We start from the raw sequence: 18,838 nt of genomic DNA, 5'->3' as shown, positions 1-18,838 counted from the left end.
TCAACATTGAACCTCATTTCCCAGTTTGCTGCCCAGTTTTCCAGTCAAATCGCTCTGCAAAGCGGCACATCCTGCATGGAACTTATAGTTTTGCCCAATTTTGTGTCATCAGCAAAAATAGAAACAGTACTGTCTATGCCCCCCTCCAGGTCATTAATAAACAAGTTAAAAAGCAAAGGCCCAAGGACTGACCCCTGCGGTACCCACTAACCACACTGGTCCAATTAGAAAATGTTCCATTTCCCCCCACTCTGTGTAATCTATCCTTCAGCCAGTTCTCTATCCAATTACAAATATTATGTTCTAGGCCAATATTCCTTAATTTGATCATTAACCTTCTGTGAGGTACTGTATCAAACGCTTTAGCAAAGTCCAAGTAGATGACATCCACTGCCATTCCAGCATCGAGGTTCCTGCTCACCTCCTCATAAAAGGCGACTAAATTAGTCTGGCAAGATCTGTTACCCATAAACCCATGTGGCACAAACTAATAGTATTGTGAACTGCAATGTATTCAAGTACCCTATCCCTTATTACCCCTTCCAGAAGCTTTCCTACTACTGATGTCAGACTCACAGGCTGCCAGACATTTGCTGCAGACCAAATTGGCACATAAGAAGGCTGAGAAGCAAATAATTAGATTAATTACAATAAATATGGGCTGATGGGATATTAGAATTGGCCTCCCTGCAGGTTTCCCAGCAATGGGTTTGGCTCAGGGTTACAAGGAAACTGATTATATGTCCCAGTAGGAAAGTCGCCTGGGTGCGATGTCTCGGGACATGACGAGAGGGGAATTATGTAATAAAAGGCCTAGCTACCCATAGCAACCAATCAGCAGGTAGCATTTACTGGTCACCTGTTCCAACCGCATGGAAGAAGTGTCAGGTGTAGTAACGGCAGGGCTGGAATGTCCAATAGCTCTGTGCGGCAGTTACACAGTTAAGTTGGGTGGAAAAAAGACAGAATTTCACCAAGTTCAAACCCTCAAAGTAAACTCGGCACCCACAAACCCTTACTGACCTATCCACTCACATACAGACCCACACTGACCTATCCACTCACATACAGACCCACACTGACCTATCCACTCACATACAGACCCATACTGACCTATCCACTCACATACAGACCCACACTGACCTATCTATCCACTCACATACAGACCCACACTGACCTATCCACTCACATACAGACCCACACTGACCTATCTATCCACTCACATACAGACCCACACTGACCTATCTATCCACTCACATACAGACCCACACTGACCTATCTATCCACTCACATACAGACCCACACTGACCTATCCACTCACATACAGACCCATACTGACCTATCCACTCACATACAGACCCATACTGACCTATCCACTCACATACAGACCCATACTGACCTATCTATCTACTCACATACAGACCCATACTGATCTATCTATCCACTCACATACAGACCCACACTGACCTATCTATCCACTCACATACAGACCCACACTGACCTATCCACTCACATACAGACCCACACTGACCTATCCACTCACATACAGACCCACACTGACCTATCTATCCACTCACATACAGACCCACACTGACCTATCCACTCACATACAGACCCACACTGACCTATCCACTCACATACAGACCCACACTGACCTATCTATCCACTCACATACAGACCCACACTGACCTATCCACTCACATACAGACCCACACTGACCTATCCACTCACATACAGACCCACACTGACCTATCCACTCACATACAGACCCACACTGACCTATCCACTCACATACAGACCCACACTGACCTATCCACTCACATACAGACCCACACTGACCTATCCACTCACATACAGACCCACACTGACCTATCCACTCACATACAGACCCACACTGACCTATCTATCCACTCACATACAGACCCATACTGACCTATCCACTCACATACAGACCCACACTGACCTATCCACTCACATACAGACCCATACTGACCTATCCACTCACATACAGACCCACACTGACCTATCCACTCACATACAGACCCATACTGACCTATCCACTCACATACAGACCCACACTGACCTATCCACTCACATACAGACCCACACTGACCTATCCACTCACATACAGACCCACACTGACCTATCCACTCACATACAGACCCATACTGACCTATCCACTCACATACAGACCCACACTGACCTATCCACTCACATACAGACCCACACTGACCTATCCAGTCACATACAGACCCATACTGACCTATCCACTCACATACAGACCCACACTGACCTATCCACTCACAGACAGACCCACACTGACCTATCCACTCACATACAGACCCACACTGACCTATCCACTCACATACAGACCCATACTGACCTATCCACTCACATACAGACCCACACTGACCTATCCACTCACATACAGACCCACACTGACCTATCCACTCACATACAGACCCATACTGACCTATCCACTCACATACAGACCCATACTGACCTATCCACTCACATACAGACCCACACTGACCTATCCACTCACATACAGACCCATACTGACCTATCCACTCACATACAGACCCACACTGACCTATCCACTCACATACAGACCCACACTGACCTATCCACTCACATACAGACCCACACTGACCTATCCACTCACATACAGACCCACACTGACCTATCCACTCACATACAGACCCACACTGACCTATCCACTCACATACAGACCCACACTGACCTATCCACTCACATACAGACCCATACTGACCTATCCACTCACATACAGACCCACACTGACCTATCCACTCACATACAGACCCACACTGACCTATCCACTCACATACAGACCCACACTGACCCATCCACTCACATACAGACCCTTACTGACCTATCTATCCACTCACATACAGACCCATACTGACCTATCTATCCACTCACATACAGACCCATACTGACCTATCCACTCACATACAGACCCACACTGACCTATCTATCCACTCACATACAGACCCATACTGACCTATCCACTCACATACAGACCCACACTGACCTATCCACTCACATACAGACCCATACTGACCTATCTATCCACTCACATACAGACCCACACTGACCTATCCACTCACATACAGACCCACACTGACCTATCCACTCACATACAGACCCACACTGACCTATCTATCCACTCACATACAGACCCACACTGACCTATCCACTCACATACAGACCCACACTGACCTATCTATCCACTCACATACAGACCCACACTGACCTATCCACTCACATACAGACCCACACTGACCTATCTATCCACTCACATACAGACCCACACTGACCTATCCACTCACATACAGACCCACACTGACCTATCCACTCACATACAGACCCACACTGACCTATCTATCCACTCACATACAGACCCACACTGACCTATCCACTCACATACAGACCCACACTGACCTATCTATCCACTCACATACAGACCCACACTGACCTATCATGGGAAGAGGGTCTTTACTCCCAAACCATTTACTTGGATCTCACCCAATGCCTTAAAGTCAAGTTACTGGGCCCCAACAGCAAAATGCTTTAAAGGCTTTCAACATTTGGAAAAATTTGCTGAGATATAGTTAGCTGTGCATTTCTTTACACTTCTGCAAAAGCAGTTGCAGTTTTTTTCCCCCTTTCAAATACTCCTGCCCAACTTTCATATTTGCCCTCAAGGTCACTTACAAACAGAACCAACAACAGTCTGACAGTAGGCGTCGTTTGGACCGCAGTCGGTTTGGGTCTTGCAGTCGGCGTTGCTGGCGGCACTCAGACACGTGTAGCACTTCAGGGGCACAACTGCAAATAAAGTAGAATATTCCCACATTAATATTTAGTCCCCCTAAATTATGTATAAGGTAAAGTCTGCATGTAAGTGCCTCCCAAATTTAAAGATGCCCCATACTTACATTATATTTTTATTGAAACTGCTAACACTTTCCTTTAAGTTAGGTGCTCTTATTCTGCCAGTTGGGACCCTAAAGAAGGTCACCTACACCCCACTTAACACTGCTGAGGGGTTCTGTGCCCATATAAAGGCACAAGGCTGCAGGCTGAGTTATACAGGGAATTCTGAGTATCACTCATGTATTATAAGGGATAATGTACCCCCTACTGTAAATGATAAGGATATTAGCAGTCACTGAGGGGTTCTGTGCCCATATAAAGGCACAAGGCTGCAGGCTGAGTTATACAGGGAATTCTGAGTATCACTCATGTATTATAAGGGATAATGTACCCCCTACTGTAAATGATAAGGATATTAGCAGTCACTGAGGGGTTCTGTGCCCATATAAAGGCACAAGGCTACAGGCTGAGTTATACAGGGAACTCTGAGTATCACTCATGTATTATAAGGGATACTGTACCCCCTACTGTAAATGATAAGGATATTAGCAGTCACTGAGGGGTTCTGTGCCCCCCATATAAAGGCACAAGGCTGCAGGCTGAGTTATACAGGGAACTCTGAGTATCACTCATGTATTATAAGGGGTAATGTACCCCCTACTGTAAATGATAAGGATATTAGCAGTCACTGAGGGGTTCTGTGCCCCCCATATAAAGGCACAAGGCTGCAGGCTGAGTTATACAGGGAACTCTGAGTATCACTCATGTATTATAAGGGGTAATGTACCCCCTACTGTAAATGATAAGGATATTAGCAGTCACTGAGGGGTTCTGTGCCCCCCATATAAAGGCACAAGGCTGCAGGCTGAGTTATACAGGGAACTCTGAGTATCACTCATGTATTATAAGGGATAATGTACCCCCTACTGTAAATGATAAGGATATTAGCAGTCACTGAGGGGTTCTGTGCCCCCCATATAAAGGCACAAGGCTGCAGGCTGAGTTATACAGGGAACTCTGAGTATCACTCATGTATTATAAGGGATAATGTACCCCCTACTGTAAATGATAAGGATATTAGCAGTCACTGAGGGGTTCTGTGCCCCCCATATAAAGGCACAAGGCTGCAGGCTGAGTTATACAGGGAACTCTGAGTATCACTCATGTATTATAAGGGGTAATGTACCCCCTACTGTAAATGATAAGGATATTAGCAGTCACTGAGGGGTTCTGTGCCCCCCATATAAAGGCACAAGGCTGCAGGCTGAGTTATACAGGGAACTCTGAGTATCACTCATGTATTATAAGGGATAATGTACCCCCTACTGTAAATGATAAGGATATTAGCAGTCACTGAGGGGTTCTGTGCCCATATAAAGGCACAAGGCTGCAGGCTGAGTTATACAGGGAACTCTGAGTATCACTCATGTATTATAGGGATAATGTACCCCCTACTGTAAATAATAAGGATATTAGAAGTCAGACCTACCTGTGCCAATGCAGAGAGCAGCCAGTAGCAGAGAGACGTACAGTGCAGCCATGGTCAGTGAGGTTGTCTCTGTGCTATGGGCTCCCCCTTATATCTGTATGGGGACACCCTGCCCTCTATGTACCCACCCCTTTCCCACCCATCTCTACTTTTTGGCACTGTTCCACCAAAACCATGCATCACAATGCGTGAAATTTAAGGCACCCTGTTTCCTTGTTGGGGCTGCCCCCTGAGGATGTTTTACTTTCTATTTTTGAAAATACTGGATTATTCCCACCATCAAAGTTAATAAATGACTTTTCTTGCCCTTGGGTGAATTTATAAGAAGAATAAACAATAACAGTGTCATAATGAGTTGCCAATGAAAATGCCAGGGGATATTGTGCTTAGTAACTGAGGCAGGGCAATTCTACAGTAATTCAGCAGTTGGTTATATATTCTGGCAGAGGAAACGTCATTCTCTTCCTTCTGCCCTCACTTTAGGGTGCACTGATGGGTATGGCATTTACATAGCAGGGCACACACAGGGCAAACTTCAGAACAATAAAGAAACTTTGAAGTATTTGATTTTGGGGCAAGATATACACATACACTAAGGGGCAGGTTTACTAAAAATCGAATGTTTTTGTTTTTAGAGTATTTTAATACTTTTTAATAATTTAATAATATTCATGATCGTACAAAGATTTCAAGTATGTATTTATTTCTCTAAATATTTTAGAAATTTGGCTAAAGTTTGCCGAACATTACAAGAATATTGCTGGACATTCTCCAAAAAAAGAGAATTTCAAAAGGACTTTCATTTGCTTTGAATCCTAGAAGTGCTCCAGTGGCCATTGTTTAAGTATCATTTTCCTCACTTGCAACTTGGAAAACAATAATGTGATTAACTTCCCCTTGAAAAGTTGTGAAATAGAAAACAATGATGTGGTTAGACTTCCCTTTGCAAGTGGGTGAAATAGAAAAAAAAATGTGAATGACTTCTCTTTAAAAGTGGGTGAAATAGAAAACAACAATGTCATTAACTTCCCTTTGAAAGTGGGTGAAATAGAAAACAACGATGTCATTAACTTCCCTTTGAAAGTGGGTGAAATAGAAAACAACAATGTCATTAACTTCCCTTTGAAAGTGGGTGAAATAGAAAACAACGATGTCATTAACTTCCCTTTGAAAGTGGGTGAAATAGAAAACAACAATGTCATTAACTTCCCTTTGAAAGTGGGTGAAATAGAAAACAACGATGTCATTAACTTCCCTTTTAAAGTGGGTGAAATAGAAAACAACGATGTCATTAACTTCCCTTTGAAAGTGGGTGAAATAGAAAACAACGATGTCATTAACTTCCCTTTGAAAGTGGGTGAAATAGAAAACAACGATGTGATTAACTTCCCTTTGAAAGTGGGTGAAATAGAAAACAACGATGTCATTAACTTCCCTTTGAAAGTGGGTGAAATAGAAAACAACGATGTCATTAACTTCCCTTTGAAAGTGGGTGAAATAGAAAACAACGATGTCATTAACTTCCCTTTGAAAGTGGGTGAAATAGAAAACAACGATGTCATTAACTTCCCTTTGAAAGTGGGTGAAATAGAAAACAACAATGTCATTAACTTCCCTTTGAAAGTGGGTGAAATAGAAAACAACAATGTCATTAACTTCCCTTTGAAAGTGGGTGAAATAGAAAACAACGATGTCATTAACTTCCCTTTGAAAGTGGGTGAAATAGAAAACAATGATGGGATTAACTTCCCCTTGTGTGAAGGACAGGATGGCACTGTTTTTTTTCATAGGACTTAATGGTTCTTTTAGATCCTTTAGGGAAGGGGAGGGTCTAAACTGAAAAAGTATAAATGAAAAAAGTCACAGAAAAGTCGCAAAAAACGCTACTTTTTCCTATTGTCTCACAATTACCACAACTTTTTCTTATTGTTGCTTGTGATAAGCAACATTTTTTGGCAGGCATGGATTTGCAGCGAAATTCCACATTATGCCATTGGCAAATTGTCAAACAAAATTTCCATGAAATTCGCGGCCGCGTCAAAATAAACACTGTTGCTTTAAGAAAGGGTGCGCTTGTGTCAAAAAAGGCATGGTTCTGTAAAATAGGGCACGGTCACGTCAAAAAAAGTTGCGCACGTCAGAAAAGTCTCATGCTACACACGTTTCACAAATTTTTCCATATTTTTTTATAATTTTCCAGCGAAACAGGACAGGTTCACTCATCCCTAATTGTGGTACAAAAGTCAGCATCAAAAAATCCAAAAAACCTCTAAAACCACTAAGAAAGACCGGTGTCTACATGATCTCAACAGCTTTTAGACAATTCGGAATTGTCACAGTTTTGTCACATAATAACTCTTGGAAAAGTCGCATTTTTTGGTGACTTTTTCAGGTTTTTGGCAACAAAAAGCCCAACCAGAAAAAATCACGGCTTTTTAAATGCCCCCCTCCAGTTCTACCCAGGCTGACAATGCGCCCATGTGACCTTACCCCTAGTACAGACTGTCTAATTGCTGTGGCTGAATTTACTTTATATAAATCAACAGCTGTGTAGCCAGGGGGGCAACTGTTCCATTCAAAATAGGGCAATAGGGCCCAGTGTATATAACCAAAGGTAGGTGTGTAGAATACAATGGTGTTGGTGCCAGAGACACAGGGGCCAAATGCCATTCATGGCTCCGTACACAACTATAAAATGAAAACCTTTCTCATAGAATATCCCATATAACAATATAAAAAATAGTTTGTGTAGGTGCTGGTTGGAATTTAAATGTGTAAAACACCATATATTTCTTTTATGGTCCTTTAACCCTTCCAGTGCCACACAATGTTTGCACTTTGCTTGCGTTACATTTCAGCCATTGTCGCCTCTCTCTCTACAAGGACATTTCCCCCATGCAACATTAAGGGGCAGATTTATTCAAATGTGAGTTTAGAGCTTAAAACCTCGGCCAAGTTCTAGTCATTGCTGAGAGATTTTTGATTAAAAAAATTAAACAATGATGTATTTATTAATAGTCATGATATTAAGTTGATCGCACTAAAGTTTCGAATTTTGTGTTATTGTTATGCAAAATGTTCGACGTAGTTTTCTCAAAAAATGTGAGAATTTTGGTGAAAGTTTTACGAAGATTTTACCAGAATATACAACGGGTGTTCATTTCCATGAATCCTCTTTTATTTCTCCCAAACAGGAAGTGCTCCAGCGGCCATTTTAAGAGCCATTAGCATTTTCCTCACTTGCATCTTGGTAAACAATAATGCATTTAAGTTCCCCTTGAAAGTGTGTGAAATAAACAAATTATTGTTTTCTAACTTCCCTTTAAAAATGTTTCAAAGACTGACTGACTATTGTATTTCTTTGTAATAAAATAATAATAATAATAATAATAATAATAATAAAACTCTAAAAATTCAAATATTACAACATTTCCATAGGACTCAATGGTTCTCAGCAGCTTAAATTTGAGGTGCTTTTTGTCAGTTTCATAAAGTCACATAAAATTAGGATTTCAATGAGATCTCACCACCCAGAAGAAAAGATACGAAGGAGAACACTAAGCCAGTCACATGATGACGGAGGAGTCACTGGAACAGCAGAAGACAAGAGACCGCCAGTGTTTTACAAGCACCATCCTGTAAGTAGAACTTTACCGTGCCGGAGGTGGGGGGCATAGGAACCAGCAGTATTTCTTTTTTTTGTTTATTCCAAAGCATAATTATGCTTGGAAATACACAATCATAACCAATTATTATAGATACATAAGAACCTTCAATGAAGTGGAGTTACTATATAACGTGTATGTACACAGTAGGCCTACAGGGTTCTAGTCGAGGCTTGCACACCAGACTGTAGTTAAAAGATCCTTTATTCCAGATTAAACATTAAAACCCCCTGACACGTTTCATCCACAAAGGACGTAATCATAGACTCTACAAAAACATTTACAGCTGCTCTATTTAAAAACTGTAACAGGGAAATATGTCACAAACTTTAATGGCTCAATGGTGAAACAAAGGTCTCTTTCATTCCTTCTCTTTGGAAGAGATAAATGGTAGGGGGGGAAAAATCACATCGTATCGCGCGCCAATTTTTAACCCTTCCCAATCCTAATTAGCATTTGCTAATTCAGATTCAGTTTGGGATTCAGCAGAATCCGTCGGGGTGGGTTCGGTGCATCCCTAGTTCTAACCTATTTCCCCTATGTTTTAAAGGCAGGATTCTGTCTATACCCTGAATGCTGTATCTCCTTTTATTACAGGTGGAAAAATGCTTAGATATGGGACTGTTCTTATTTTTAGATTTTATATTATTGATATGTTCTCGCATTCTACATATGAAAGTGTACACAGTTTCTCAAGCATCATTAACAGACTGGACCTGGTATTAAGTGTCCATGGTACTACCAGAACTAAATAGCAAAATAAACCAGAGGCTAGTATAGGCTGGGTCCTGCTAAGTGGGTTACCCATTTTGTGAATATGTTTGCATGTAGGACATTTGTACCAATTTGAGTATGGATGTACCTGAAAAAACGTATAAAATCATATATAGCTGGGTATAGCACAGTTGTGTCATTAAAATAGATCAAATTGGCTTGTTCACATATTATTTCCAGGGGTACCGGATCACACAGCATAATGATCGATACGCCGTTAGTTCATTCATAAGGCATAGTTTGTTAGTTGCTTGTATCCTCCTCCCTATAGCTGGAGGTGCATTACTTCTCTAGTAGAGGGGGTAACAGCCTTTGCAGCTAGAGGCAAATCAAATCAAGTCACTTTTATTGTCACATCATATTACTAGTACACTGGTACAGTACATGTGAGTGAAATTCTTGTGTGCAAGCTTCACAAGCAGCAGTGGAGTACAATATATAGAATAAATATGCACATGACTAGGCATGTATAATGTATGTACAAAATATAAGAATGAGTGCACATGAATAATGTTGTAGTGTTGCTCAAGTGTCTATGAAGTGTCTATCAAGTGTTAGTGGTCAGTGTTCAGCAGTCTGATGGCCTGATGGAAAAAGCTGTCCCTCAGCCTGCTGGTTCGGGACCGGATGCTACTATATCTCCTGCCTGACGGAAGTAGTTGGAACAGTCCGTGGGTAGGGTGACTGGAGTCTTTGATGATCCTCTCCGCTTTCCTCAGGCACCGCTTCCTATAGATGTCCTGGAGGGAGGGAAGCTCACCTCTAATTATCCTTTCGGAACACCGCACCACTCTCTGCAGAGCTTTGTGGGTGTAGGCAGTGCTGTTGCCGTACCAGGTAGTGATGCATCCAGTGAAGACGCTCTCAATGGCACAGCGGTAGAAGGTCCTGAGGATACAGGGGCTCATGCCGAATCTCTTCAACCTCCTGAGAAAGAAGAGGCGCTGCTGCGCTTTCTTCACTGTTTTGTCCATGTGAACTGACCATGTGAGATCCTCCGCTAAATGCACACCCAGGAAACAGAAGCTACTCACTCTCTCCACAGCAGCTCCATTGATGGTGATGGGGGTATGTACTCCTCCACACCTCCGGAAGTCCACTATCTTCTCTTTGGTTTTTGTAACATTGAGGGTGAGATGGTTCTCCTGGCATCAATGTGACAGGGCACTGACCTCCTCCCTATATGCCGTCTCATCACCATTGGTGATAAGACCCACCACTGTTGTGTCATCCGCAAACTTCACAATGATGTTGGAGTTATAAGTGGCAGTGCAGTCGTAGGTGTAGAGTGAGTACAGGAGAGGGCTCAGTACACACCCCTGTGGAGCACCAGTGTTCATAATGATGGAAGATGAGGTGGTGCTGCCCAGTCCGACCATCTGACGTCTGTCTGACAGGAAGTTAAGGATCAAGCTGCAGAGAGAGCTGCTCAATCCTAGATCCTGTAGTTTCCTGTCCAGCTTTGAGGGAATGATGGTGTTGAATGCTGAGCTGTAATCTACAAACAGCATTCTCACATACGTGTCTCTCTTCTCCAGGTGCGAGAGAGCAGTGTGTAATGTCAGGGCTATGGCGTCATCAGTGGACCTGTTGTGGCGATATGTGAATTGTAGAGGGTCCAGTAAGTCTGGCAGAGCAGAGCAGATGAAGTCCTTAACCAGCCTCTCAAAGCATTTGCTTACGATGGGGGTCAGGGCTACCGGTCGCCAGTCATTCAGTGATGAGACTGTGGATGTTTTGGGTACCGGGACGATAGTAGCCATTTTGAAGCAGGCTGGGACTACAGACAGAGAGCGGGAGAGGTTGAAGATATTTAAACACTCCAGCCAGCTGAGCCACGCATGATTTAAGGACACGGCCGGGGATACCGTCAGGACCAGCAGCTTTGCGTGCATTCACCTGTCTAAAGCACCTCCGCACATCCTCTTCAGATACGGTATGCGCACTGACATCATCCACAGTACGTGCGCTATCCAGTCTCGTGGTGTTCACTTTGTCGAATCTAGCGTAAAATACGTTTAGATCCTCACACAGAGAGGCTATGGTCTGTGGTATGCCGATTTTCCCTCTGAAGTCTGTGATTGTGTTCAGTCCTTGCCACATTCTCCGAGGATTGTCAAATTGTTCCTCCACTCTGTCTCTGTACTCACGTTTGGCTGATTTAATTGTCTTCCTGAGTTGATAGTTGGCGTGTTTGTAGTCCGATGTGTTCATAGAGGCAAAGGCAGAGTTTCATGCCTTCAGTGCCATGCGAACATTACTGTTTTTCCATGGTTTTTGATTTGGGTAGACTTTCACTGTTCACTTTCACAGGCAGCTGTATAATTAAGGATAGAGGATAGAGTTAAGCGACATCCTATAACTTCTAGACCTGTGTCCACTAGGTATGTGCCCCTGGGCATGTCATCCAAATATGTTCCAATGTGCCTGTTTCACCCCTCCAACACTTGTCAGTCTGGATTAATCCCATCAGTATAAAAGTACTGGGGTCCTAAACCACCTCCACAGCAATTTAAATGATGATTTTTGATACTTATTGCTTATTGAGCATTTCATAATTATTTGAAATATGTCAAACCAATCCTGTTCTGGGACTGATGTTTGAAGGACAGTTTCCATAAATTTGTATACGTGGTAAATTTGGGTACTTATAATCCAATAAAACCTTATACATTAAAGAAAGCCTGTGTCTTATTGCAGCATTTATTGCACAACAGGTTCCAAAGTTAGTCAAGGCTCGGCAAATTGGATTGTCAATTGGTATATAGTGTTTCAATTAGAAACCAGCAGTATTTCACCATTGTGGTTTCTTTCCATTCCATATAGCAGAACCACGGGCTACTGAGCTGAGAGTCCTTCAGTGATTTGAGAAGCCTTGAATTTGCTGTATTTAGTAAGTACAAATGCACTTTTGGGGTCTCTATTTCTTTCAGCGGTTCTTCAGTATATGCAGAATCCCTTTGACCTATTTGCATACATATGAGGTGGTCTGCTCAACCCTCTGACAGTGGTTTTAAAAGGGTCTTCAAAGATAGGCACCACTTTGCGGTAGTTTCCTCCACTCTTATTGGTCTTAATGTATTCTTGTACCCTAACAGTCCTTTCTCTCTAGCTGCTTGCACAGCCGTATCTCTATCTTGGTAGTTAAGGACATGTAAACCCCCCTCAAAAAAAAAATGTAATCAGTGAACAGCCTGTCTCTCCTGTTGTTAAAAGGTTAATAGTAAGGCTGAAGCATCCCCTTAATCACTTGGGATTCCTTCTCCTCCTCTAACCCTCTCAGCCCCCTCCTTTAGGAATTTGCGTTGGCTGTTGGCTAATGAGCATGCTCAGTTCTTCTCAACCCAGGTTACCAAACATGCCCTCCAGTCCTATTACACATAGATTAGGCCGGCATCTGCTTTCCTCAAGAATCCTTAATGGGGTCCAGAGAGACCTTATTTTGTACTGGCAAGGCCAGGATTTGTTGGAGAAGGGGTCAAATGGTTTCCTCCAGGAACGGATAGAGGAGTGATCCATCTTTTCTTGCCACCCCACAGAAGTGGTAAATGTGCTATCATGGAGCTTGCAGCCTGGTTATGCTGAGGTGCTGGAGATTTGGTGAAAGAGTTAATCTTTTTTTATGGTGAGACTTGCCAGTAAGCCACTGGTTCCAAAAATCATTTGTGCAACTTAAAAACAGCTAAATACTAACCTTTATGAGATTCAAGAATAGATATTGGTTGCAGAACATGTCCATCCAGCTCTGCCTCCTGGCCACACCCCCTTAGAGCTTGCACTTTATTGCATCTTCTCTACCACACATCATTAGGTACCAAGGTTTGTACACCAGGGGTCCTCGGATCAGTTGTGTACCCACTATCCATAGAATTCTAAAACTATGCAATGTGTAGAGACTTCAGAATGAAAATAATGAATCCAAAATGTTCACAGGTAAAAAAAGTAAAGAATGCAAAAAAAACCCCCCAAAACTAAAATCCAACAAAAACAAAAAAAATTATAAAAAATATTTTTGCTCAGTTAAATTGGTAGTCGGAAACCCAGTTTCAGTAGTTTTACTGTGCTATGAAAGTTTTATGGGCACAAACAAGCAATGAACAGCTACCCGGAACTAAAAATGCTATATGCTAAATGAGGAAAATCCAGTAAAAGCAATAAAATATGTTTTTTGCTAGATAGATTGGGGGTAACTCAGTTTTAGTCATCTTGCTATGCTGTGAAAGTGTTACGAGCACAAACAAGCAATGAACAGCTACACAGGACTGCAAACCAATGGCTACAAAGGAAAAAGTGAAACCAGAGTGTGTGCTAGTCACAATGGCAATAACAGTTTTTATAGTAAGAAAAACACACAATCAAGTAGAAAAACGTAAAATTGTGTGCATGTGTGCGTGTCAGAGTTAAGGTCCCATACAGGGGCCGGTTATAGCTGCCGATATGGGTCCCGTGGGCCGATTCGGCAGCTTATCGGCCCATGTAGGGGCAGAACCGAGGGGCCTGGCCGACCGATATCTGGCCTGATATTGGCCAGATATAGATCGGCCAGGTTAGAAAATCTAGTCGGATCGGGGACCGCATCGGCTCGTTGATGCGGTCCCCAAACCGACTGCCCCATTGCCGCGTGTAGAATTTGATCGTTTGGCCCCAGGGCCAATTGAATTCGCCTACATGCCTCCCCGATATCACCCACCCGTAGGTGGGGATATCGGGCGAAGATCTGCTCGCTTGGCGACATCGCCAACGAGCGGGGTCTGCCCATGTATGGCCAGCTTAAGCAAAAAGTGTTTGTGTGTGCATTGTGTGTGCATGAAGGACACTAACCTGGGGCCAGAGGTGGGTGGCCCTAGGGGGTGCAGGAAGTAAAGAGTCACACAAATGCTGCTGTCTGTGGCCCCTGGGCAGATTGAACCCTAGTGGCCACTTTCTCCCCACTATGCTTCTTGGTTTGGGGGGAAAAAGGGGGAACAGAGAAGAAAAGTACCGATGAATGTATAGAACAAAGTTTAGAAAGTCAGATACGAGGCTTGCTGAGCTGCTACTCACTGATAAAAACAACTGAGTGTTTGTGGCGTTGTCATCTCAGGGCAGTATTGCACTGGCATCATAAAATTTAACAATATTGCTGGACAATTGTGCCCAGCAAGTATTAATTTCTGCAGCCTCCTGGAGACCCCCTTTGTCTGAAACCCAGAAACTGTGTGTTTCCCACAGACTCACAGACTCCACTGAACCATCAGAAATGATATATACACCCCAAGAAACACGAATATATGGCCTACCAGTATTGTGTCCAATTACGCAACTGCCATATTCTTGATGTACACAAAGAGTTCCTTTCATTGGTGTCTATTATTTCACATTGTGTTTAGCAGGAGTGTATTGCTTTGTCACTTAACCTAAAGCAATGTGTGATATGACATGAAATCAAACTTTATCTGCTGGCACTGATCAAATGTGAGTTCATGGCCATATCCCTGCCATTAAGCAAAGGGGTGCCTGATCCATTGGGGCCGATTCAATAAATGCCGATAAAATGAGCGCTATTTATAGCATGCGCTAAAAATGTTATCGCTTCTTATTTTTTGTGACAACGCACGATTCAGTAAAAGGACATTTGTCATAATTAAGAAGCAATGTTCTTGGCATTATTTATCTCACGATGAACGATTTTTAAGCAATATTTTGCATTGCGCAATATTTTACGCAGCGCTTGCTATTTCGCACGTAACCATTACTTTGTGAAAAATACCGTTCTCAAAAATTTCCCTGCAAACTGGCGGCTGCATCACTCTGGGGCCAACACAGACTGAATAAATCCCACTGCAAAGTCCTTATTGTGTTGCCAAAAGCTCAGGAACCGCAATTTTCTTTAAGTACCGCCTGCCCCAAGTAGGGGTTAATCTTTGCACAGATTAACACAATATTTTGCGTGTTTAATGCTTCATATGTGTTTGTGAATCATGCATTAGTACTATTTCTATTCGCTAATTAACGCAATTTGGCTGATTCACTAAAGTGCAATAAAACGTGCACTATTTATAGCGTGCGGTAAAAATTTTATCGCGTCTTCATTTTCGCGACTTTTCGCACGATTCACTATAAGCATACCTGCGCTATTTTACGTGCGGTACTGCATGCAATATTTTTGTCGCGATAAATAACCTGCGCAGTATTTTTCGCATGCACGCTATTTATCGCAAGCGCTAATTGTCACGACATTACGCACGTGACAATCGGCAGCATAAAACTGGCGACATTTTGCCCTGGGAGAGCACAGAGTGCTAGAGAGGTGGTGTATAAAAGTTTATTTGCAAAAAACCCCCCAAAAAACAATAAAAATATAAGTAAGAAAAAAAAAGAAGTGCTACAGATAATAAAATGGGGGGGCATTTAAGAATATTTAGCCAAATACTTAAGGTCCCCATACACTATAAGATCCGCTCGCTTTGGCGATGTCGCTAAGAGAGCAGATCTTCACCCGATATCACCACCTACGGGTGGGCGATATCAGGTAGCAAGTGGCTTGAAAAAAAAATGGGGCCCAACGATCGGATTACATTTGCGGCCATGGTGCAGTCGGTTCGGGGACCGCATCAACGAGCCGATGCGGTCCCCGATCCGACCGGATTTTCTAACCTGGCCGACCGATATCTGGCCAATTTCAGGCCAGATATCGGTCAGCCAGGCTGCTCTGTTCTGCCCATACACGGGCCGATTAGCTGCCGAATCGGTCCATGGGACGCATATCAGCAGCTATAGTCGGCCCGTGTATGGGGGCCTTTAGGGGTCCGTTTGCTAAAGTGGCTTAAATTAAGTGGGAGATTTTAGACACAGAATAAATGGCAAATATGTTATGGGCACTTTATTAAACGGGGACAAATATAATATTGCAATTATTCTGGCAACAAAACATTGGATTGGCAGTTATCCCACTCGCCAGAAAATACGCTACGTACTAATTAGCGCAAGTTTTACTATTCAGCAAAATGGGCTAAAGGCAAAATTGTTGGCAGAATATTTGCAAACATTTAACCCATATAGCATATTGATGTGTTACTGATAAATGTAAGAGTGTAGGGGAAACTACATGAGAGTATAGAATACCATATCAAGGAAGGAAAAATAATGAGACATTACTCAGTTCAAATGTAGAAAACTAAAAACTTTTATTTTAACAATTAAAGGGAAAAAACTGGGAAAGATAAAACTTAGGGCTTGCTGCCCTTGAGTTCTTTGACGTCCCTCCTGAGTTCTGCTATTTCCCCCCGGAGCTGGGCCAGCTCGGCCTTGATGTTGGCCAGGTCCTCCTGCACTGATGGTCCCTCATGTGCAGGAGAACCTGGTGCCCAGCGCTTGGCCTGGGGGGAGTCCGGGGAATGGGGGGAGAACTCAAGGGCCTGGGGGGAAACTGGGGGAGGAATGAAGGGGGGGAGTGCCTGGGGCCTCTGGGGCCGCTGGAGCTAGGGCATTGGGGGCCTTGGGAGCCAGGGGTTGTGCTTCTGGAGGGAGAAGAGGCGCCACATCGATATGGAGTTCTGTGAGACAGTATTGCAAGATGTTATTTCAATCTATTATACACATATACAGTGGAGGAAATAATTATTTGACCCCTCACTGATTTTGTAAGTTTGTCCAATGACAAAGAAATGAAAAGTCTCAGAACAGTATCATTTCAATGGTAGGTTTAACAGTGGCAGATAGCACATCAAAAGGAAAATCGAAAAAATAACTTTAAATAAAAGATAGCAACTGATTTGCATTTCATTGAGTGAAATAAGTTTTTGAACCCCTACCAACCATTCTCCCTAAATAATAAAAACCCTCATTTAAAAACTGCATTTTGTGTTTACTTGTGTTATCTTTGACTAATAGTTAAATGTGTTTGATGAGCAGAAACATTTTGTGTTGCAAACATGCAAAAGAATAAGAAATCAGGAAGGGGGCAAATAGTTTTTCACACCACTGTATATATACATTCATACCATTCATACACAGAGGGCCACCATCATAAATAACGGGGCCCCTCACAAGAACATTTTTTGGGCCCACCTCCTCCCATGCCCCCACTGGCCCCTCCCCCTGTGAACCCTCACATCAATACAAAGGACACACAGACATTGTTAGCCGGGGGCCCCCCTAAAACATTTGTGGCCCTTCCCCAAATGACTCACACTATGGGCCGCTCCCTGCTGCTTCCCCCCTGCTTTAAACTTATTTATGCATATGTATTTGAAAATAGATGTGTATATATATATATTTGTGTGTCTATGTTTTTTTTTAAAAATGTCACAACATATTTAAAATTCCCTCTTCATTGTGAACTTAAATATATATAGAGAGAGAGAATATACATTTCTTACATTTCTTTACATTTTAGTTCAAATTACTTGCTAAATCTTTTAAGAAACGTATTGTGTAAAAGCATAATAAAGTACAATAATTACCTTCAGCGATTTACGCTATTTCATCAAAGTTCCTGCGCTTCAGGTCTGACCAAATCCGCTGGAGCAGGCGGAGGTCCATATCCAGGTTGAAGCCCCTGCGCAACCCGGCTATTAGAGATGTAGCGAACTGTTCGCCGGAGAACTAATTCGCACGAAAATCAGGTGTTCGCAAGTTCGCGAACTTTTAGCGATGTTCGCAATTTTGGGTTCGCCTTGGCTGGAGCCAAATTTTGACCTCTCACCCCAGAGCCAGCAGATACATGGCAGCCAGTCAGGCAGCTCTCCCTCCTGGACCACCCCCGGACCACTCCCTTCCATATATATATAAACCGAAACCCAGCAGCCATTTTACATTCTGCCTGTGTGTGCTTGATGAGTTAGCATAGGGAGAGAGCTGTGCAGGGGTTTGAGGGACAGTTTAGGTAGCTTTGCTGGCTAGTAATCTACTTTCTACTGCTCTGTATGTAGCTGCTGGGGACAGCTGTCCTGCTGATCATCTGCTGTAACCCAATAGTCCTTGTAAAAGCAGTTTATTACACAAGTTTAGAAATGTAGTGTGATTTCTG

General features: G+C 42.9%; 1 protein-coding gene across 2 annotated transcripts in view; it reads right to left on the bottom strand.

Moving 5' to 3' along the window:
* The window catches only part of LOC101730595 (lymphocyte antigen 6E-like), a 59,797-nt gene that overhangs the window by 9,949 nt on the left and 31,010 nt on the right, over positions 1-18,838 (bottom strand). The window contains exons 1-2 of one of the 2 annotated variants that reach the window (XM_031904504.1): positions 5,390-5,489; positions 3,739-3,852 (exon numbers count right to left, since the gene is read on the bottom strand). In XM_031904504.1, coding sequence (XP_031760364.1) covers positions 3,739-3,852; positions 5,390-5,441 — 166 coding nt within the window. In that variant the 5' untranslated portion in view covers positions 5,442-5,489. Of the gene's footprint in view, positions 1-3,738; positions 3,853-5,389; positions 5,490-18,838 lie in introns of those variants that run through there. The other variant, XM_031904505.1, reaches the window with a different exon arrangement.

This window comes from Xenopus tropicalis, chromosome 6 (assembly GCF_000004195.4).
Source record: "Xenopus tropicalis strain Nigerian chromosome 6, UCB_Xtro_10.0, whole genome shotgun sequence".
In the NCBI taxonomy this organism is placed as follows: Eukaryota; Metazoa; Chordata; class Amphibia; order Anura; family Pipidae; genus Xenopus; species Xenopus tropicalis.
Note: the sequence above shows the minus strand (reverse complement) of the source record. Positions and strands in the feature narration are given on the sequence as shown.